The sequence below is a fragment of the Plecotus auritus genome (genome assembly GCF_963455305.1).
Source record: "Plecotus auritus genome assembly, chromosome: 8".
In the NCBI taxonomy this organism is placed as follows: domain Eukaryota; kingdom Metazoa; phylum Chordata; class Mammalia; order Chiroptera; family Vespertilionidae; genus Plecotus; species Plecotus auritus.
Window position 1 is genome coordinate 143,792,092 of NC_137782.1, and position 22,840 is coordinate 143,814,931.

At 42.0% G+C, this 22,840-nt stretch overlaps 1 protein-coding gene across 1 annotated transcript in view; it reads right to left on the reverse strand.

The window, feature by feature from the left end:
* Positions 1–22,840, reverse strand: part of EML6 (EMAP like 6) — a gene marked incomplete at its 5' end in the record, with an annotated part of 220,528 nt that overhangs the window by 52,362 nt on the left and 145,326 nt on the right. Inside the window, 7 exons of the mRNA XM_080685637.1 lie at positions 1,170–1,301; positions 1,468–1,620; positions 4,436–4,577; positions 15,484–15,611; positions 15,845–15,956; positions 17,720–17,922; positions 19,189–19,289. Of these exons, the coding sequence (XP_080541763.1) occupies positions 1,170–1,301; positions 1,468–1,620; positions 4,436–4,577; positions 15,484–15,611; positions 15,845–15,956; positions 17,720–17,922; positions 19,189–19,289 (971 nt within the window). The remainder of the gene's footprint in view (positions 1–1,169; positions 1,302–1,467; positions 1,621–4,435; positions 4,578–15,483; positions 15,612–15,844; positions 15,957–17,719; positions 17,923–19,188; positions 19,290–22,840) is intronic.

The following is a 22,840-nucleotide window of genomic DNA, read 5'->3' on the forward strand; positions in this document are numbered from 1 at the left end:
AAGGTCCTTTATGTTCTGTCTCGGTCTGTCTCTCCACACTCGCTCCCTTCCCGCTCTCAGCCACGCAGCATTACTCACTGTTTCTTAATCACCCCTGTTCTTCCCACGTCTTGGGACACCACGTTCCTTCGGAGCCTGGAATGTTCATCCTAGACTTTGCAATCTGGTGAATTTCTGCTCATCCTTCAAGATCCATCTCGAAGGTCACGCCTTCTGTGAAGGCTCTGTGGATTCTCGCGGGAGCTCTTCCTCGGAGCCCACCCTGGGCTGGGTGTTCTTCCATCACAGTAGACTGACCCTTCCTGGAAAGGTGGGACCCTGCCCTTTCCTAAAGGCCTGCCCCCGACTAATATCAGCCCCCCCTACTCCCCAGGTTAGGACTGAGAAGTGCCCCACCCTGTAGCACTGCTACTCCACCTGCAGTGCCCACTGCTGGCCTGCCCATCCCCGCCCCGCCTCACCCCTTCCTCAGTGACTCACCATGTCTCACTCCCGTGCCTTCCCCAGTTTGTGCCCTTGTATTATTCAGGGACTAGGACGTCTCCCTCACCAAGTCATAAACGCTGTGGAGAGCAGGAACCATGTCTCACACTTCTAGATCCCCCACAATTTCTGGCTTAAGACTTTGCACATGGCAAAAGCTAGATCTGTTAGATAAGTAAACAGCCATGTCTGCATGGTGTTTGTGGGCATGATGGAGGAGGCAGGGGCAGGCGGGGAGTTTGAGAGAGCAGAGAAACTTGAGGTAAGTGGCATGTAACCCCCACCTCTGCTGAGGATGAAAACTGCTGAGGCTCCTGGGGCAGTTGGCGGGTGGAGCACTGGGAGGGAAAGGAGCACAGTCAGGAGGGACCAAGGCAAGGACACAGCAAGCGAACTCAAAGGGGAGGCGGTGGCTGGCGAGGTTAACAGAGGCATCGGGTATCTTCAACTGCCTTCCTACTCAATGGCTGGAATTAGTGACACCGATAATAATGAAAAATACCCAAAATGTTAACAGCAGCTGTCTCTGGGTTGTCAAATTACAGTCAATTTATTGTGGGATCCCCCCCCCCCACCACCAACGTTTTTCTCTAAAACTCAACTGCCATCTTCGCTAGAAACAATATGGATGAACATCGCCTTTTTTAAAACAAAAATTGTATTTTAAAAGCCACAACATACTTTACCTCGAGAGTCCCAGTCGATATGTGTAACGTAACTAGAAGCACCTTTACAGATGCCGACCCGTTTGCTTGTAAGCACGTTATAAATATCCACAAAGTTATCGTGGGAGGCCACGGCAAGGTATTTTCCTGTATCTGTACAGAAAAGGTGCAGTTACTATCAAAACATTTTACCTAAGACTTGGCTCCTGTGAACTTAGCGTTTTAGAATGGGGAAAATGTCAAGGAAATCATGAAAACAGTCCACTGTTGTAACTTTTTGCCCCAATGCATTTTTGAAAGTTTTTGCCGCCATCTTTACCTTTTGAAAACTTAATATCAGAGATCATTTCTTTTCTGTGGTGGAAGGAGACCATGTCTTCAACCGTGTCAGCATTTACAACCAGGAAACTCCCATCATTCAGGCCGACCGCTAGGGCTTTCCCATCGGGGGAGAAGGCACAGCATCTTCCACCTGCAAACGAACTCACAAAACCACACTCGTTAGGCCTGACTTGACTACCACACAACCAAGTGGAGAGGGGGCGAGATCTGCGTGTGTGCTGATGCACGAACATGGGCTGTGTCTGTAGCACTGCCTGTGAGGAGAACTAACGTCATCATTTAATCATCTCTTCCCTCCAAACCCAAGGACAATGACCATCATGTTAAACACACATTTTCAATTTCTTTGAGGATATCCATTCATTTCTTGATATCTGCATACCTGGGGCTTCCAAAGGGTTAATATAACTAGTATCTTTGCTCCCAAGAGGTGATACTTAAGAACAGATGTTCTATAATAAACTGTCTAGAAACTGTTTTTTTAAAATCATGCCGTACATGTAAAACTTGCTTTAGAGAACTGTGTCATGATGCCTCATTCTAGAGGTGAAAGATTTTGTTCCTGCCTCTTCTGTCACAGAAGGAAGGAATATGGACAACATTCTCTCAAGAGGCATCTGTAAAACTAACCATGGCTGATGCTGCCACATAAGCAATGTTTTCTCCTGTTTTGTAGGGTCACAGGGAGACACTTATAATAGGAGTGTGGACTCTGGAGGGTATGTTTAATAGGAATCATAAGAATATGCCCCCATTCTTATTTTGAAGACTTTGGTAAGCATGGCCCCAGGGATGGGACAGTCATGCGGCCTTGTGCTAAGGCAAGCATGTCAAACTCTCAGCCCATGGGCCACATGCCTCATTTATTTGGCCCGTGTTAGCCTTTGAGTTTGACATGCTTGTGCTAAGGCTTCCCTCTGAGCTTCCACACACATTCCTCAGTCACTGCTCATGGGATGATGAAAGCTATGCTCATACCAACAACTTCACATCAGCTCACCAATTATATCTTCCTCCCTTTGCTTAGCAAACAGTTATTCACCTACGGTGAATCAGGGCTGGTGCTAGTGCAGAAAGAACAGGAAGTGGGCCTACCCTTGAGGAGATCACCAGATTGAGTTAACCATATACTTATCATCCAAAGCAGGACACTTCTGAGTGAAAGGGAGAGCTATTAATAATTACACCAGGACAACAGCTATAAACTGGGCTGAATGGTCATCTTATCTAACATAATTTAGTAACTGTTCTTTTGAACTGATTTCTAACTAGTGAATAAAGTCCATTGTCTGACACTCAAGCCACTCACGATGAGGACTTGGTCCATTGTTTCCCTAATATAAATCAGCGTCCAAATGAATCAATCCTGTGGTGGTAAAGGGCATGGGCTTTGGAGCCAGACCTGGGCTGGAGTCCTGGCTCCATTAACAAACGCCCAGGTGTGCAGTGGGAAGAGAGGAATAATGTAGGAGGAGGCAGTGCCATGCAGTGGCCACAGGTGTGCTCTCTGAAGCCCCATGGCCTGGATTTCAATTCAGTTCCATCACTTACAAGCTGTGAGACTTTTGGCAAATGACTTAAGTTCTCTGCGCCTCCGTTTCCTAATTCCTAAGTGGTAACAATAACGACCTTACTCAGTGGGTTCCCACCAAATGCAGAGTGCTGGCTCAGCAGTATTAGCCACCATCATCGTTGTTACTACCGACACCTTCATTTTCTCCTAGAATACACTCCCCATGTCTCTCTGCTTATAAAACAAACACGTTAGCGCCAGACCCCAATGTCATCCTTTCCTGTCTCGACTTTCAGAAATCCGTTGGGCCTCAGCTCTCATTTTCTTCCATGGTGAAGCCAACCCCGGCAGCAGGCCTTCCTCTGCGCCTCCTGGTACCTGGTTTGTGCCAGATTATCTTTGGTTGCCCCTCCACACCCACTCTCCACCCTCTTCAGCGCCTGGAGCTGGCCTGTACAGATGGCATCAATGGGCCTTCTTACCCTCTGGGCTTCTGATAGGGTTTGGCCAAGGGGGAGCACAGGCAGGAAACGAAAGAGGAAGGGAGGGAGGAAGGAAGGATTCTCCTGGCTGCCTCCCTGGGGTCGCTGCATGCGGCTGAATCTCGGCGGATGGTCACAGCTGCTGTCAGGCTGCATCTCACACAGCTCTCACTTTCAAGGTTCCAGCGATGGCTCCCTCCTCTTGCCCTTTCAGGCCCAGGGCTGGTAAGGGTACCAGCTGCTAATAGCTGCACAGTGCTGCACTATCCCTACCCACCCCTTTACAAACAGTCTTGTTTTTAGACTCTCCTCACATTACCCAATTTGAATGGACCATCTGTTGCTGGGACTCTGCTCAAATCTTGTCCATCTCTGACACTAGAGATGGGACCATTCATCTTGGATCCTCCGTGCCTGACACACAGAAGCTACTAAGTAAGTATTTGCTGCATTTGTACTTGGTATGCCTCTTAGTTCTAGTGCATATAGGTGTTCAATACATATAATATTTACTCATTTCTTGAGTATTACTTGAGTAATATTAAGTATTACTTTTTGTTTAGCAGATTTTCATTTTTCAGTAATAAAACCAGTTCTGGAGACGGTTAGACATACAATTAAACAGCATGTTTTACAAGCTGATGTATTTCAACTGATGCACACAGCTCTCGAAGAGAAGAGGAAGGACATATTGCCCCCAGGTGGCAAATGCCTGTGAAGTGCAAGGAAAAGCAAGTGAGTAACGGAGCTGGGCACCGACAGATCAGCCAGCCTCCTGGAATAATTCGAAGCCTGCAGAAGTATGACTGCAGCAACAAACACTCAATTCCCTTTGCCAAACACACCTGGGGGCATCCAACAGGTGCTGTCAGTGAATATCAGTTGAATGAACCCAACCTGTTCTGTTCTTTGTAAATACTCTTGCAGATGTATAAGATGATGTCATGTACCTTTTTTGAGTTTCCGTACCGCCAGCATGCGGTGCTGGGAGGATAATTCCCAGATGCGCAGGGTTTTATCATCGCTCACTGTTGCACAGATGGGCAGGAGAGGGTGAGCTGCCAGCCCCCACACTTCTCCCTCCATGTGCCCCTGTGGAGAGGAAATGGGACAACAACTCAGTCTGTGTGTCTTGGCTCGCTCTTTGGCAGCACAAGTGTCTTCCAAACAGGTTCAAGTATGAATAAACACAGTTAAAGCTTCCTGGAGCCAAAATGATTGCAGTGAATACACTTTTCACTTGAACTTGAATCTAAAGATGGGCTAACATGATGCTAAAGCATTCCTTTGGGAAGCACAATAGGGATTTGTCACTTATAAATTTTGTTTTATATAATACCAAACATCTTTTCATTTAGAAACATCTGGGTGAATAATGAAGTGCCTTCATTTTAATCTGTTGTTTGACATCAGATAAGCACTACACACACACACACACACACACACACACACACACACACACATATATCCTTATACAACACAATTTATTGACCACAATGACACAATAAAACCAGATTCTAAAGGCGCAGGGACTACCTATCTTTGGCAGAGGAATTAGACAGGAATATTCTTGTCCATTTACTTCCATTTTAGTCCTCTGAATGTATAGCATTTTGCAGAACAGAAATAAAGACAGTTAAATTTTTCACTTCAAGTGTCCTGGGTTCAACATTTGCTCACAAATTGGTCTATCAAATGGGCTTTGGAGAACTGGGAGGTGCGTCATAGGCTCCAGGCCAATTCAACATATCTATACTTTATCACAAACACACTTAACTGGCTAAGAATAATGAGATAAAACTGTATCTCTATATATAAAAGGCTAAGTGTCCGTCTGTCCAACTGGTAGCTATGACGCACACTGACCTAGTGACTAGCATCCTTGGAGTTTCTTCAGCCCAGGAACCCAACTTGCTTTATAGCCAGGTGCAAACATTTTACAGTTTAACCAAATGTTTGTGAAGCATTTTCACGTGCCTCGTCTCATTTGATCCTCACAGAAGTCCTGGAGTAGGTAGATAGGAGACTCGGTAGAATCTTATTTTCTTTTCATTTGCAAGACACGAATAGCGATATTAAAATATTTCTTCTAATTAATTTCCTTTCAATGTGCATGAATCTGTGCACCAGGACACTAGTTTAAAAATAATTAGGGAGGGGACTCCAGCACAAGCCCACGCCATCTTGAAGGGGAGAATGGCCTTTTTTAGGAACTCATCAGCACCACCAACCAGAAAGGCCGTGGAACTGCCCCACGACCCAGCAGCCACCCCAGCCAAAATCCTGCTGCCCCACCCGCAGACCCGCGGACCCTGGGACCTCCACCTCCAAAGGTGTGCCGCTTGGCAGCAGTAAATTCATCTTCCCCCCCTCCCCAACGGCAGAACTCTGGACTCCACATTATCGGGTTTCCAGTGTGCAGGCATCCAGGGCAAACCACTCCATAGGCAGCACCTGGGAGCCACTGGGAGGCCCTGAGGGTATGATTTTGTACAGACAAGGGTGCACGGCCCTGCAGTAGAAATTCTGAACTCCCTCTTCCTGAATAACTGCCCACGGACTGCCCCAGCTGTGCAACTTCAGTGCCAGGGCCCCTCGGAGTGCCTCAGAGCAGGCAAAGTCACCTCCACTCTCACACATTTCCAATGAGCAGGCCCCCTGAGCCCATCTATCCACAGTGCGCTTGGGGGAGACTCTGCTGGCTGTGATTCTGCACAGACAAGGGCGCGCTGCCCCGCAGTAGAAATTCTGAATTCCCACTTCCTGAATAACTGCCCACAGCTACCCCAGCTGCTCAACCTCAGTGCCAGGGCCCCTCAGAGTGCGTCAGAGCTCTGTGTGGCAAACACACCTCCACAGATGCGCATTTCCAACAGGCAGGCACCCTGAGCCCATCTATCCACAGGGCGCTTGTGGGAGCCACTGTGAGCTCTCCCTGGTTGGGACAAACAGGGGCACACTCTCCCCCGGCAGTAGAAGTTCTGAATTCACTCATCCTGGATACCTGCCCACAGACGCCTCAATTACGCGGCTATACTGCCAGGGCCCTTCAGAGCGCTTCAGTGTGCCTCGCTGGCAAACGTACCGTGGGTGCCCCTGTGAGCCGCCACTGGGAGTGAGCACCTAGCCACCACAGGTGCAGCAGCAAAAGCTGAGTCTGCCCACCCCACAACTACAGAACTCTGGGCACCACAGTCACGCCTTTCCAGAGCACAGGCCCCCTGAGCCCCATCACCCCAACTGACGGTTCCTGGGAGCCACTGTGAGTCCCCGCTGGGCACGTATGATTTCAATCAAGGGTGCAAGATAGCAAAAATTGGCACACACACCCCCCCCCTCTACGGCTGCTGACTTCTAGACACCGCAGTTGTGCCTCTCCAGCTCGCAGGCTTACATCAAGAGAACCCAAATAGCTCAAGTAGGGAGCTACACTAGATTACAAAGCCCAGGAGACCTGAGAGATTATACCAGCAGCACCATCCCCAAAAGAACCTGGGTAGCAAAGCAATTGGATCTACAATTAAAACATTATAGGAAAACATGGGAAGACAAAAAAGCAATCCCCAAAGGAAAGAAAAAGAGGAATCACCAGAAAGGGAGTTAAATGAAATTGAGGCTAGCAACATACCAGAGAAAGAATTCAGAGTAATGGTTCTAAGGATGCTCTAACGGCTGGATGACATATACACACAACTCAATGAGAATTATAAGGAGCTGAATGAGAATGTCGTCAACATAAAAAGGAACCAAGAGGAGATGAAGAACGACATAGCTGCAATAAAGAACACAATGGAAGGCTTAAACAGTAGACTAGAAGAGGCTGAGGACCGCATCAGCGAATTAGAAGACAAGGTTAGGAAAAAACACACAAACACAGCAGCAACTGGAAAGAAGACTTAAAAAGAGGAGAGCCTAAGGGAGCTTTGGGACAACACAAAACGAAACAACATTCACATAATAGGGGTACCAGAAGGAGAGGAAGAGAAGCAAGGAATAGAAAACCTGTTTGAAGAAATAATGACAGAAAACTTTCCTGATATTGGCAAGAAAAAAACCATGCAAGTCCAAGAAGCACATAGAGTCCCAAACAAGATGAACCCTAAAAGACGGACACCAAGACACTCATAATTAAACTGGCAAACACCAACGACAAAGTAAGAATCTTAAAGGCTGCCAGAGAGAGACAGAAAGTTACCTACAAGGGTTCTCCTATTAGAATATCAATGGATTTCTCAACAGAAACACTCCAGGCCAGAAGGGAATGGAATGAAATTTACAAAGTGATGCAAAGCAAGGGACTGAACCAAGAATACTATACCCAGCAAGGCTATCATTCAAAATTGAAGGTGGAACCAGGAGCTTCACAGACAATAAAGGGCTAAGAGAGTTTATCACTACCAAGCCAGCAATGCAAGAAATGCTAAAGGGACTGCTGTAAAAAGAAGAAAGAGAAAGGCAAGAAGAAACATAAACATTAAGGAAAAATATGACAACAAACATGTACTTATCAATAATAACATTAAATGTAAATGGATTAAGTGCACCAATCAAAAGACATAGGGTAGCTGAATGGATAAGAAAACATGACCCATATATTTGCTGTCTGCAAGAGACCCACTTCAGAACAAAGAATTCACACAGACTGAGAGTGAAGGGAAAACATTTTTAAGGCAAATGGAAATGAGAAAAAAGCTGGGGTTGCGATACTTATATCTGATAAAATAGACCTCAGAGTGAAGGCCATAACAAGAGATAAGGAAGGCCACTACATAATACTAAAAGGAGCAATTCAACAAGAAGATATAACTCTGGTAAACATATATGCACCCAATACAGGAGCACCCAAATACATGAAACAACTTCTAGAAGTTATCAAGGGAGAGATTGATAGCAATACAGTCATAGTAGGGGACTTTAATATACCACTGACACCACTGGATAAATCAGCTAAACAAAAAATCAGCAAAGAAACAGCAATCCTAAATGACACACTAGATCAGATGGACTTAATTGACATCTTTAGAACAGTTCACCCCAAAGCTACAGAATATACATTCTTCTCCAGTGCACACAGAACATTTTCAGGGATAGACCACATATTAGGAAACAGGCAAAGTCTCTTCAAATTCAAGAAGTTAGAAATCATATCAATCATCTTCTCAGATCACAATGGCATAAAACTGGAAATCAAATACAATAAAAACAATCCAAAAAATCAAACACCTGGAAACTAAATAGCATGCTATTAAACAATGACTGGGTTACCAGAGAGATCAAAGAAGAAATAAAAAACATCATGGCAACAAATGACAATGAAAACACAATCCAAAATCTATGGGACACAGCAAAAGCAGTCTTGAGAGGGAAGTTCATAGCTCTACAAGCCTACTGCAAAAAAAAAAAAAACACAAGAAACAATGGTAATAAATTACCTAACCCTACAACTCAAAGAGTTAGAAAGAGAGCAACAAGAAAAGCCCGGTGTAAGCAGAAGGAAGGAAATAATAAAGATCAGAGTGGAGATAAACGATATAGAAACCAAAAAAAAAAAAAAAAAAATACAAAAGATCAACAAAACCAAGAGTTGGTTCTTTGAAAGGATAAACAAGATTGATGAACCTCTTGCCAGGCTCACCAAGAAGCAAAGAGAGAGGACCCAAATAAACAAAATCAGAAATGAAAGAGGAGAAATAACAACAGACCCCACAGAAATACAAAAGATTGTTAAAAAATATTATGAGCAACTCTATTCCAACAAACTGGACAACCTGGAGGAAATGGTCATATTCCTAGAAAAATACAACCTTCCAAAACTCAATCAGGAAGAATCTAAACATCTCAATAGACCAATAAATATGGAAGAAATTGAAGCAGTCATTAAAAAGCTTCCAGCAAACAAAAGCCCAGGGCCAGACGGCTTCACAGGGGAGTTTGACCAAACATTCAAGGAAGAACTAAAACTTATCCTCCTCAGACTATTCCAGAAAAATAAAGAGGAAGGAACACTTCCAAGCTCCTTCTATGAAGCCAGCATCACCCTAATACCAAAACCAGATAAAGATAACACTATGAAAGAGAATTACAGGCCAATATCCCTCATGAATGTAGATGCCAAAATCCTCAACAAAATTCTAGCAAATCGGATCCGGCAGTATATCAGAAAGATCATACACCAGGACCAAGTAGGATTTATCCCGGCGATGCAAGGATGGTACAATATTCGCAAATCAATAAACGTGATACATCACATAAACAAATTGAGAGATAAAAATCACATAGTCATATCAATTGATGCAGAAAAAGCATTTGACAAAATCCAACACCCTTTCTTGATAAAAACTCTCAGCAAGGTGGGAATAGAAGGATCATACCTCAACATAATAAAAGCCATATATGACAAACCCACAGCCAACATCATACTCAATGGACAAAAACTAAAACCATTTCCCCTAAGAACAGGAACAAGACAGGGATGCCCACTCTCACCACTCCTGTTCGACATAGTGCTGGAAGTACTAGCCATTGCAATTAGACAAGAAGAAATAAAAGGCATCCAAATTGGAAAAGAAGAAGTAAAACTGTCCTTATTTGCAGATGACATGATACTGTACATAGAAAACCATAAAGACTCCATCAAAAAATTATTAGACTTAATAAATGAATTCGGCAATGTAGCAGGATACAAAATTAATGCCAAGAAATCTATGGCATTTCTATACACCAATAGTAAACTTACAGAAAGAGAGACTAAAAAAGCAATCCCATTTACCATCGCACCAAGAAAATTAAGATACCTAGGAATAAACTTAAATAAAAAGGTAAAAGACCTATACGCAGAAAACTACAGGACACTGAAAAAAGTGATAGAGGAAGACATATAAACAGATGGAAGAACATACCATGGTAGAATCAAAATGTCCATACTACCCAAAACAATCTATAAATTCAACGCACTTCCCATTAAAATACCAATGGCATATTTCACAGACCTAGAATGGACTTTCCAAAAATTCATCTGGAATAAAAAAAGACCCCGAATAGCCACAGCAATCCTGAGAAAGAAGAACAAAGTAGGTGGGATCTCAATACCAGATATCAAGCTGTATTACAAAACTGCCTGGTACTGGCACAAGAACAGACATATAGATCAATGGAATAGAATAGAGAACCCAGAAATCGACCCAAACCACTATGCTCAATTAATATTTGACAAAGGAGGCATGAACATACAATGGAGTCAAGACAGTCTCTTCAATAAATGGTGTTGGGAAAACTGGACAGATACATGCAAAAAAATGAAACTAGACCACCAACTTAAACCATACACAAAAATAAATCAAAATGGATCAAGGACTTAAACATAAGACGGGAAACCATAAAAATACTAGAGGAATCCACAGGCAGCGAAATCTCAGACATATGCCGAAGCAATTTCTTCACTGATACCTCCCCTAGGGCAGTGGTCAGCAAACTCGTTATTCAACAGAGCCAAATATCAACAGTACAACGATTGAAATTTCTTTTGAGAGCCAACTTTTTTAAACTTAAACTTCTTCTAATGCCGCTTCTTCAAAATAGACTCGCCCAGGCCGTGGTATTTTGTGGAAGAGCCACACTCAAGGGGCCAAAGAGCCGCATGTGGCCTGCGAGCCGCAGTTTGCTGACCACTGCCCTAGGGTAATGGAAACTAAAGAGAAAATAAACAAATGGGACTATATAAAAATAAAAAGCTTTTGCACAGCAAAGGAAACCATCAACAAAACAAGAAAGCCCACTACATGGGAGAACATACTTGCCAACGATACCAACGATAAGGGTTTAATCTCCAACATTTACAGGGAACTCATACAACTTAATAAAAGGAAAATAAATGATCCAATCAAAAATGGGCAACTGACCTAAATAGATACTTTTCAAAAGAAGACAGAAGGCCAAGAGACATATGAAAACCTGCTCAAAGTCACTAATCATCCGAGAGATGCAAATCAAAACGACAATGCAGTACCATCTCACACCTGTCAGAATGGCTATCATCAACAAATCAAACGACAAGTGCTGGCGAGGATGTGGAGAAAAAGGAACCCTCATGCACTGCTGGTGGGAAGGCAGACTGGTGCAGCCACTGTGGAGAACAGTATGGAGTTTCCTCAAAAAAACTAAAAATGGAACTCCTATTTGACCCAGTGATCCCACTTCTAGGAATATATCCCAAGAAACTAGAAACACAAATCAGAAAGGATATATGCACTCCTATGTTCATAGCAGCACAATTCACCATAGCTAAGATTTGGAAACAGCCTAAGTGCTCATCAGCAGATGAGTGGGTTAAAAAATTGTGGTACATCTACACAATGGAATACCACGCTGTAGTAAATAAGAAGGAGTTCTTACCATTTGCAACAACATGGATGGAGCTGGAGAGCATTATGCTAAGTGAAATAAGCCAGGCAGAGAAAGATAAATATCACATGATCTCACTCATTTATGGAATATAATGAACAACATAAACTGATGAACAAAAACAGATCCAGAGACAGAGAAACATCGATCAGAATGTCAAACCTCAGGGAAGGTAGTTGACGGTGGGGGTAAGGGAGAGAGATCAACCAAAGGACTTATATGCATGCATATGGGCCTAACCAATGGACACAGACAAAAGGGGTAAGGGCATGCATTGGGGGGTTAGGGGGTAATGGGGGAATAAGGACACATATGTAATACCTTAATCAATAAAGTAATTTAAAAAAATAATTAGGGAGAAAACAAATCCTATTCCTATAATTTGTCCCTCAGTAAAGCCATATTAACAGATTAGTGTATGGGGTAATAAGAGCAGATTGTTAACTGAATTTCCACTTTTAGTGGCTAATTATAAAAAGGCTCTGCTCAGCGACAAGAAAAGAAAGACCATAGACAGGCATCTGGAAAGTGTCTGGAGTTGGAATGCTTTGGGGGAACAGGTGGCTTTCCAGAAGAGAAATCAGATGATTATGGTTTGACTGGGAAGCTGTTTGAACAAAACAGTAATTTGGTAGAAGACAGAGTTCCAAATTCAGATGACATTCAAATACCTGTGGAGGGCTGAAGGGTGCAAATGTTGTTTTCAAATTGATTGCATTTGGAGCATCTATATCCTAGTTTTCTTCCCTTCAGAAGCCTCCCACCTCCAAGACCATAGTCATAGGATGGTTCCGGCATCACCCCCAGGCTGGAGCTGCTTGGAGCTCTTTTATAGACCAAGGCCCTTTGCTCATTTTGCTTGAGGACAGGCTTGTGGTGCTCCGAGGCCCTTTCAAACCACTGCTTCATATATTGACTTAAAATTATATTTCCTTAATCTAATATGATTCTATTAACTCCTGTCTAGCATAGCCTTGGATAGTTAGCGAGGCAGGCTGGGAGTACCTTGAGTGGCACAAGGAAATGAGCTTGGGATCTTACTTTCCTACTGTGTCTCCCAGCTGCACAACTGAGATGACTATATTCAAAGTGCACACAATGGAAATGGTCAGAAATCACCTCATGTCACTTCTCTCTTCCCCCAACATAGCTTTCCTTCTCTTAAAAATGAGCAATGTATTCTAAATGACACTGGATTGCCATGCTATTGAACCTGGAAAAGCAGACCTGAAATCTTCCCACAGCAGGCTAGCTGATGGTCCTAATCACGCTGCCTCTCCTGTCCCTGAGCTTTCCCTCCGTGTCTGTCTTCTCAGAACGGGGCCGAGAGCCTGGGAACAGGAGGCCCTACCCACTGTGCACGGCACAGGGCAAATCTCGGCAGGAGCCCAACAACATTGACTGCATTCAACACTGAGTTCTACCCAGGAGGAAACGGCACAGGCCTGATAGGCCAGAGGAGGAAAGAGATGCTGAGGAATAAGGAAATGAATGGTGCACATGGAAGAAGAGATGGTTCTACCAGCTCCACAGCTCTGGGCTGCGTTCCAATGTCTCCACTCGGAGACACTGAGAGAACAGCCTGGTGCAGTGACAAAGAAAGGGCTCTGGTGTCTGACAAATTTTGGGTTGAACCCGAGCTCTGAAATTCTTACTGGGCTTTGGGTCCCTCATCAATAAATCAATTTCAACGGAGCCAATCTGTTGGGAGATGAGAGAGATGTTGCATTGCCGGACACATAGGAGGTGCTCAGTAAGTGGTACCTGTGGTTATTTGTACAATTAGAATGATAGAAATAAGTATTTAAAAAATAGTTTTAGAAAACAAAAAAGTAAAAAGCTTTTATTTTCAAGTTTAAAACATATTTAAACAACTATAACACAATACTTGAGAGTTTAAAGTTGGAAAACTTAGAGTTTAAGTCTTACATCACTGTTGAAGTCATATTATGGTAAAAACTTTATAAAATATTAAGCAATATAGCATGTATGAAAACAATTTAAAGTCTCAAACATGGGCATTAAAAAAAATCAATAATGAACTAAGAAGACTTTAAGTTCTTTACATTGAAACAAACACTTCCTTTTCAATAAAACTAAATAAGAAGGCATAGCCAGAAAGAAAAAGAAATGAGTTTGGCAAGAAACAACAAAAATGCGAGCAGTTAGAGAACAAGACAGTCACACCCAGGACACATCTCAATCCTGCTGCCTGGCACAGTCAGCTATAGAGCTTTGGAGGTTTGTTTTTAACGTAATTTTTTAAACACAGATTCTTATTCAGACACCCAGAGAAGGACTTGAGCACCTGCATTTCTAAAACCTCTCAGTGATCTGTGTGCAGACCTGTTCCCAGGGAGAAGTCAACCAGAGGACCCTTCTCAGTGGGATTTTGGGACTCATCCCTAATAAAGCAAGCCCACAGGCATGGGCCAGGGCAGGGGGAGGAGGCAAAGCTCCTCCACTGGACCCACAGAAGTGCTCAGTGCTCATTCTTCTACTCCACCTTCTGAACGCAACACTCGTCCTCCCATGCCTCTTCCATCTATAAATCAGGTCCATCCATCACCAAATTGGGTAGGACTGTATCATTTCTTTGATATTTGAGGATTCATTGATATTTATTTTAATCAGATTTTACCTGCATATAATTCTTGAGGGCCAAGGGAGGGTAAGGAGTGTGTAGTGTGTTTCTGTGAATCAAGGCTGAGGATAAAGTGAGGCACAAAATCTAAAGAGGTGCTTCTATGTTTGATGTGTGTGGAGCAGAGAACATCTTGTTAGTTTTACGGATTGACAGACTCAGAGAAAATACCCCTATGGAGCCTTATGCACACCTGGAATAGATTTAGATGATGGGATTGTGGACTTTGAGCGACACTGCAAATAGATAAGGCTCTTGGAGACTGTGGGAGGAGGGAATGAATTCTGAATGGGTGGGAACATGAAAAATTGGTGGCCAGAGCGGGGTTGTGATGGATTATTGAGGTGACTCTCAAGATGCTCATGATTTTCACACTCTTATACAACCACCTCCCTTTGAGTATGGCATAACCTGTGGCTTATTTTCAATAAATATATGGCAAAGGTGATGGATGTTTATGATTACATGTATGTGATGATATGATTATGTCACATAAGACTGCAGTGCCTATTTTTCTCTCTCCCTTGCTGGCTTTGAGGAAGTAAGGGGCCATGATGGGGAACCCCATGTGGCAAGGGACTGTGGGCAGCAGCTAAAAGCTGAAGGTGGCCTCTGGCCAACAGCCACCAAGGAATGGAAGCTGTCAGTCCTACAACCACAAGGAACTGAATGAATTCTGCCAACAACTTGAGTGACCTCAAAAGCAGATCCTTCCTCAGTTGAGCCTCAGATGAGACTGCAGCCCTGACTCCCTGCAGTCTTGTGAAACCTTTAGTAGAGGAACCAGTTAAGCCATGCTCAGACTCCTGACCCACAGAAATGATAAGATAATAAATGTGTGCTGTTTTAAAAGCTACCGTTTAAATTTTGCACATTAAGACCTCCCCTCCCACAGCTCATCCCAGGTCTGGCTCTGATGTGAACTGTGGTTTAGAATATGTACAAACGTGGTACCTGAACAAGCAGCGTCATTGGGCCGCTTTTGTCAATTTCCAGGATCTCTCCATTTTTGGTTCCCACCAGGATGTGTCCATGTCCCAAAGTGATGGCACGAATGGAAGGATTATCTTCCAAAAGCAATCCTGAGGGGAGGAAATGTATTTAATAGAGCAAAAAATAAAAAAGGTTATAATATAAATTCTATTTCTTATAGTTCCAAAACTAGACAATCATCCTTGACATTTCTACCAGGGGCCTAGAGCTCTGAACGTAAAAGAAAAAGAGCTGATTTGATCATGGTTTTCCAAGAACCTTAGTACTACCATCTCCATCCCTATGAACAGAAAGGTTTCTACTGCATATTTTGGAGTGGCACCTTTAGAGCTAGTCGACAATGCTGCTCTTTTAATGGCGTAAGTCTTCAAGCATCTTTCAAACATATCATCCCAGAGCTCCACAATGCCGTCCTTTCCACCTGTTACAAAACCCTGTGAGGGCAGACACGGGAAGAATTACTTACACATTGAAATGAGCAGTTGCCCACCCAGCCCCAACAGGAGTCCCCGTGGGTAAAGCAGCTTTGTGTGTGTTTTCTTCTTAAGTAGAGGGGACTGAAAAATCTGACAAGATGTAATAGCAATATGATATCTTCTGGAAGCATCTCTCCCCTCCTTCTCTAGCAGGATCAAGGACATTCTCAATGTCCACTGCACTTCCTCCAGGCCATAGGCTGGCTTTGGTGAACCAGGCCATGGCCATTCCTGTGCCCAGCCCCCTGACTAGAGAGTGGGTTCCTACAGAACAGGACCAGCCTCAAAGTCTGGCAGTTTCTGCTATCTCCTATTCTCCTCCTGAATGAATGTGAATTAACATCACAATGAAATGATTGTTAAATATTTTTAAATTAAATAATTACTCCTATGTGAAAACATCATTATTTCTTATTAAGAGTGAATTAGGCACTTCATATAACAAAATGGTCCTGCTAATTTGTTCAAAAGACATCAATTTCTACAATAATTAAAATCTGGATTAATTTTTACAAAACCTGGAGAGTAGAAAGCTTAACATATTGGATATATTTTACTGAACAGTGATCTTTATTCTTGTTCTAAATTTATGATTTCTTGGCCTTACTACTTTTCCTTTCTGGCAACTTTTCACATATACCAACTGTTCTTAGAAAAGTCGTCTTCTTTTTTTTTAAGAAAAATACTGAGTAACTCATTCTGTTTTCTCAGAAACTTTTAATTTACTGCATTTTAATGATGTTTACAAGGAAAAATGTTTTTGAGTTTATTACATTAAATATTCTATTCTTACTATAGATTTTGCACCCAGGGAGATTCAATCCCCAAATTAAATTTAAATGCAGTATATTATACTGTGATATCCTCATCTTTCTCCATGATTTGTCAGCTTAAGTTACCAAGCAATAAAAAGTTTAAACACATTATATCACATCAATTTCTGCATTCTGCTTTCATCTCTTCTAACATTTGCAGTTTGCAGTTTAACCAAAAACAAGTTTGCTAGTTAAAAAAAAAAAAGCTTAACGACTGAAACAACCATCTAGGTTTGCATAAGCACACTCTATGTTAGCACAACTCTGAGCAGGGACAAAATCACCTAATGACTCATCGTACATGACTGTGTGTGTGTGTGCGTGTGTGTGCGCGCGCGCGCGTGTGTGTGTGTGTGTGTATGTGTATGTTGTATATTCTACTGGTTTTGTTTCTTTGGAAAATCCTAAAGCAGATGGTTAAAGACTTCACTCTAACACTCTTGTTAAACCTGTTAACAAGATGTTCGAGTGCAGGAAGAAACTGGTTATCAACATCACTTTTGTTGGGTGGGACAATAATGTAACCACTTGGTACTTCTAGGTCTCTGCTCTCTGTGCCACCGAGGAGAAGAGAGTGCTGAAATATTTTTCAAGTCTCTTCTCCTACTGTGTGTTTACATTTATCCCACCACTAATTCTTAAGGAGCTTTAGGAATGAGAGTCAGGAAGAACAAGTGTGAAAAAAAGTGGGGAGAAATTGCATATAAAAATAATTGTAAATGAAAGAGAAAATATAAAATATTTGCACTCCCTGCCTTCTCTTGAATGGAGGTTCATTACAACGACTTCCTAATTTAGACAGTTCTGTTTTTAGACACAGGATTCTCTTGGTGTCTACTTTCCTAAGACTAACTGACAATTTTAGAAAGCCGAGGAGGAAAATGAATTCTGATAAAGATACCATACCTTATCCAATGCATACATAGCAAACACAGGCCCGTCATGAGCCTTCACCGTCTTCAGTAGTTGAATGTCTTTCCAAATGAAAATATCTCCTGTAGCTGCTCCTGAAAAGACTAGGTCTTCCATCCGCCCATAAGAAACACACATCATTGTTTCCAGTTTTCCGACACTTCCAAAGATTCCCCTTTTAGAGGTGAAACCCCCACCTGGAGTGGACCAAGAGTATTTATTACGTGGTTTTATTTTTACGTGACACCTTCTATGAATGTGTAGAATAACTACCTTCAATGAAAAGCCCAGTGTATCATTATGTGTATACACAGAGCTGTATGAAAACAGCATGAAATATCATAGACAAAATACAAGGGGGTTTTCATTAACTCAGGCATTTACTGAGTCCCTACTTTGTGGTAGGCTCAGTGGTCAACGCTGGGGTATAAAGATGAAGAGAGAGTTCCTGCCTTCAAGGAACTTAAGGTCTGGCTGGAGAGGGGACTCGATAATCATATGCATCTCAGTCAAACAAGAGATCGTCCAACCAAGGTTCAGTGCTAGGTCTGGGACAGCCAGAGGAAGGAGTGACTAAGTGCCTGGGGGAGATGGGACCATCTTCCTGAATGTTGAGCAAAAAGAATAGAAACAGCGCCAGCTGTGAATGTGAAATATAAACATGTTATATATGTTTTGCCTCAGTTTTTATCACAGCAGCTTTGGGGTGAGAAAAATGAATCACTGTGTAGGAGAAGGTACATCAGATTGGTCCCTTGGATGTTCTCATTTCCCTGCACTTCCTGACTAGCACAGAGAAACACAGACTCACTCCAGACAACGCCATGCAGGCTGGCTCTCCTGACATGCTAGTGCCAGCATCCTTTCTTGAAAACTAGAAGCATGGGAACAGCAGCTTTTTTATTCTATGACCAGTATAACATTGGCTTGTATTAAAGCTGATACTAAGAGTTCAGAAGCAATTTTAGTAACAGGTATGACTTATTTAGTGAGAAGAATAAGATATCAGTATATGTTTTGTCATGCTTATTTACTCATCACTTATTACCAATATTATAATCCACAAATATTTATTTTTACCACTTACTGGGTATAGTGTCAGGATGTAATTCATTCTTTGAATTCAGTGAAAAAGGAACCCTCCCTGAAAACTGTATTCACCCAACCAAGGTGTGATTATTTTACTTCCTGCTCAGTAGTCCAACATCATGACTGCTTTCAGATCAGAGGGATACAGAGAATTATTTTCACAGCAGAACATGTTCCAAAGCTTTCTAGATATTGATGAATATGCATAGCATCATATAGAGTGCTCCAAGTTTCACAGCTTAGACATTAAGCAGTCCAAAGTGAATTTGGGAAAGAATATCTTTCAGGAGCATTTTAATTTTAGGTTGCAGAGACATGGTCATTTGTCTTCTCCAGCTCTCAACCACATAAATGATAAACCCAAACAGCCTTACCTGCTTGTTGCCAGAATTTGATGTGCTTTATCCCAACTGTAACCAGTCTGTCAATGTGGTGTGGGTTACACTTTACCACAAATATCTTATCTTTATGTCCTCTGTAAGAGATAAATAAGAAAAAAATCTAATTTTGATGGCAGCAATGATATAGAGTTTTAATAAAAGCATGCATTTGGTCTGTCATTAAGCATATGTAATAGGACAACTAAATTAGAAGATGACTTAAATTACACGTAGTCAACATTAAAATAATAAGGTTTCTTTGCATGTTTGAGCCCTTTATTCTCACCTTAATATTGCTACCAAAGTCTAGTTAATTATGCTTTAAACAAATTAATGAAATATCTAAAATAGATCAGAATGTCTCTGTAAGATAAAATTAATGTCGTTGCCATAGGACTGTTATTAATTCTTGGGATATGGAGGTCTGATACAGGAGAAGGGAGAAGATACTGCAATAGCATTAATGAGGAGCTTCCAATGTAATATTCTTACTGTGGAAATCATAACTTTGGGTTTAACAGAGTTAGTTTCTCCTAGCAATGTACTCAACTGGAAATTCAAGCCCTGGCTCACATCCATGGAGAGAGAATGGATGTTATCTATTGATTTAAAGAACTTTCAGATGCTATGCATTCAGAAAGTTAGGTTTATAACCCAAAGGCAGAATATAAAAGTGAGAACTGGTTCTAGACCTGGAGCTACAGACCTGGCATGCCACGGTGCCGGGGAAATATCTGCCTTAGAGTATAGTTATCACATTAGACTCTAAGGACTTCCTGGTCTTAATGCACTACTTGATGGTCTTCTATGGGATATCCTATATAATAAAAGGCTAATATGCAAATTGACCAAATGGTGGAAGGACCAGTCACTATGATGCGCACTGACCACCAGGGGGCAGACGCTCAATGCAGGAGCTGCCCCCTGGTGGTCAGTGCGCTCCCACAGGGGGAGCGCTGTTCAGACAGAAGCCAGGCTCATGGCTGCTGAGCACAGCAGCAGTGGTGGGAGCCTCTCCTGTCTCCACAACAGCGCTAAGGATGTCCAACTGCCAGCTTAGGCCTGCTCCCTGGGCCTAAGCTGGCAGTCGGACATCCCCTGAGGTCTCCCGGACTGCGAGAGGGTGCAGGCTGGGCTGAGAGACCCCCCCTCCTCGAGTGCACAAATTTCATGAACCGGGCGTCTAGTTAGGACATATATTTTGTAATGTAAGAGAAATGCAATTAACAAAAAGACCGTGACTGACCAATCTCCCTTATGAATATAGATTTAAAAATCTTAAATAAAATATTAGCAAAGAGAATCCAATAACATATTAAAGATAATACATTGTGACCAAATGCAAGGTTGGTTCATTATTAAAGAATCAAATAGTACAATTCATCATATTAACATATATAAGAAGAAAATTTATGTTATAGTCACAGATGCTGAAAAGATATTGGACAAAAATCTAACACTCACTTGTGGTTTAAAAAACACTTGTCATGGGGTGGGGGGGGGTGGCAATGGTGGGATAAGGACACATATGTAATACTTAACATGTTAAGCGCCCAGCCTGTTTTGTCTTCTGAACGGAAAGTATAGTGTCAGTCACCAGTGACTGACGGGGCACTTAACGTGTTAACCAATAAAGAAAAAAATAAATTAAAAAAAAAAAACACTCGTCACTCAATGAAGTAGAAATAAATGGATGCTTCTGACTTTTCTATTTCCCTGCACTCCTCGACTCTCACTGAGAAACCCATGTTCATTCAAGACCAACTGTACACAGGCTGACTCTCCAGCAACGCTGTATGCCCTTACCTTACCCTTTTTAAAAACCAAAAGTGCAGAAACAGTAACTTATTCATGGTGTGTGTGTGTGTGTGTGTGTGTGTGTGTGTGTGTGAACTCAAAAGTCAGATTCTTACTTAATAGTAATCCCAATAAAGTCAAGAACAAGACTATTATTACCACTGCCATTTAACATTGTATTCAATATATTAACTAATGCAGTTAGACAAGATTTCAAAAATTAAAGGCACAAGAACTGGAATGGAAAAGGTAAAACTTTCTATTAGCAGAAGATATAATTATATGTCTAGAAAATGCATAAGGAAATAAGGTAAAACAACTGGAAACAAGAGAATGCAGTAAAGTTGCAGTATAAACTCATAGAGAGCAGGTGGACAGCTCTGCTGTTCGGGGGGTGGTGGAGGGATTGAGCAAAAAAAGGAAAAAAGAGAGAACTCATGGACATGGGCAACAGTGTGGTGATTGCCAGGGTGAGGGGTGGGTGGAGGTGGAAGAGGGGACTCCAATAAAAAGAGCACTGGATGCTTGTATTTAATCTGGAGTTAGATACCTTAATTTTTAAAGTTACTATGAAAGAATAAACCAACAAGAATGGCCAGATAAAGTATGAAAAAGCAAAGTGGGAAGTATAACTCTCTTAGATATTAAGTCTATAAGCCTTCATAACTAAAACAGTGTGGTACTGGTGCATGAATTGATGGACACATCAATGACAAAATAGAAAACCTAGAAGAAGACCCAAAAGAATATTGAAATCTGGTATATAATAAAGACAGGGTCTCAAATCAGTAAGGGAAAAGAGGAACTTTTAAAACAGATGGTGTTTGTCACCAAATGCTCGTGAGGGTGTGGAGCAACAGGAACTTGATGCATTGCTGATGGAAATGCAAAATGGTTCAGCCACTTTGGAAGACAGTTTAGTGGTTTCTCACAAAACTAAACATGCTCAACATAAGATCCAGCAATCGTGTTCCTGGGTATTTACCCAAAGGAGTGAAGAACTTGCATCCACACAAAAACCTTCACGTGAATGTTTATAGTGACTTTAATCATAACTGTCAAAACTTAGAAGCAACCAGGACGTACTTCAGTACGTGGATATATAAACAAACTGTGGTACACCCAGACAATGGCATGTTATTCAGTGCTAAAAAGAAATGAGCTATCAAGCCATGAAAAGACATGGAAGAATCTTAAGTGACTACTACTAAGTGAAAAAAAGCTAATCTGGAAAAGCTACACACTGTATGCTTCCAACTATATGACACTCTGGAAAGGCAAAACTCGGGAGATAGTAAGAGGATTGCTGGATGCCAGGATGGAGTGACAGGAGGGATGAACAGGCAGAACACAAAGGATTTTTATTTTAAATTTTTTTCACAAAGGATTTTTAGAACTCTGAAAACAACTCTGTAAGATACTATATGGTGGACATGCCATTATACATTTATCAAATCTCACAGACTGTACAACGTCAAGAGTGAACCCTAAGGAAAATTATGGGCATTAGGTGATAGAGTGTCAATCTATTGTCATGAATGTACCACTCTGGTGGTGGGGATATGGAGGTGGCTGTGCGTGGGGGTGGGGGGGGGGCGGGGAGTAGGGGAGATATAGGAAGGCTACTTTTTGCTCAATTTTGCTCTGAACTTAAAGGTCTATTTAAAAGGGAAAAGAAAAATGATATTTGGAACACATCGACAGCCATATGGAAAAAGGATAAAAGTGGATCTGTTCTTTATAACATACTAGGATAAATTCCCAAATTGTTTAGAGATCTAAATGCAAAGAAGAAGCTATAGCAATGAGAAGAAATTATGAGTGATTTCCTTTTAACCAGAGAATGGGG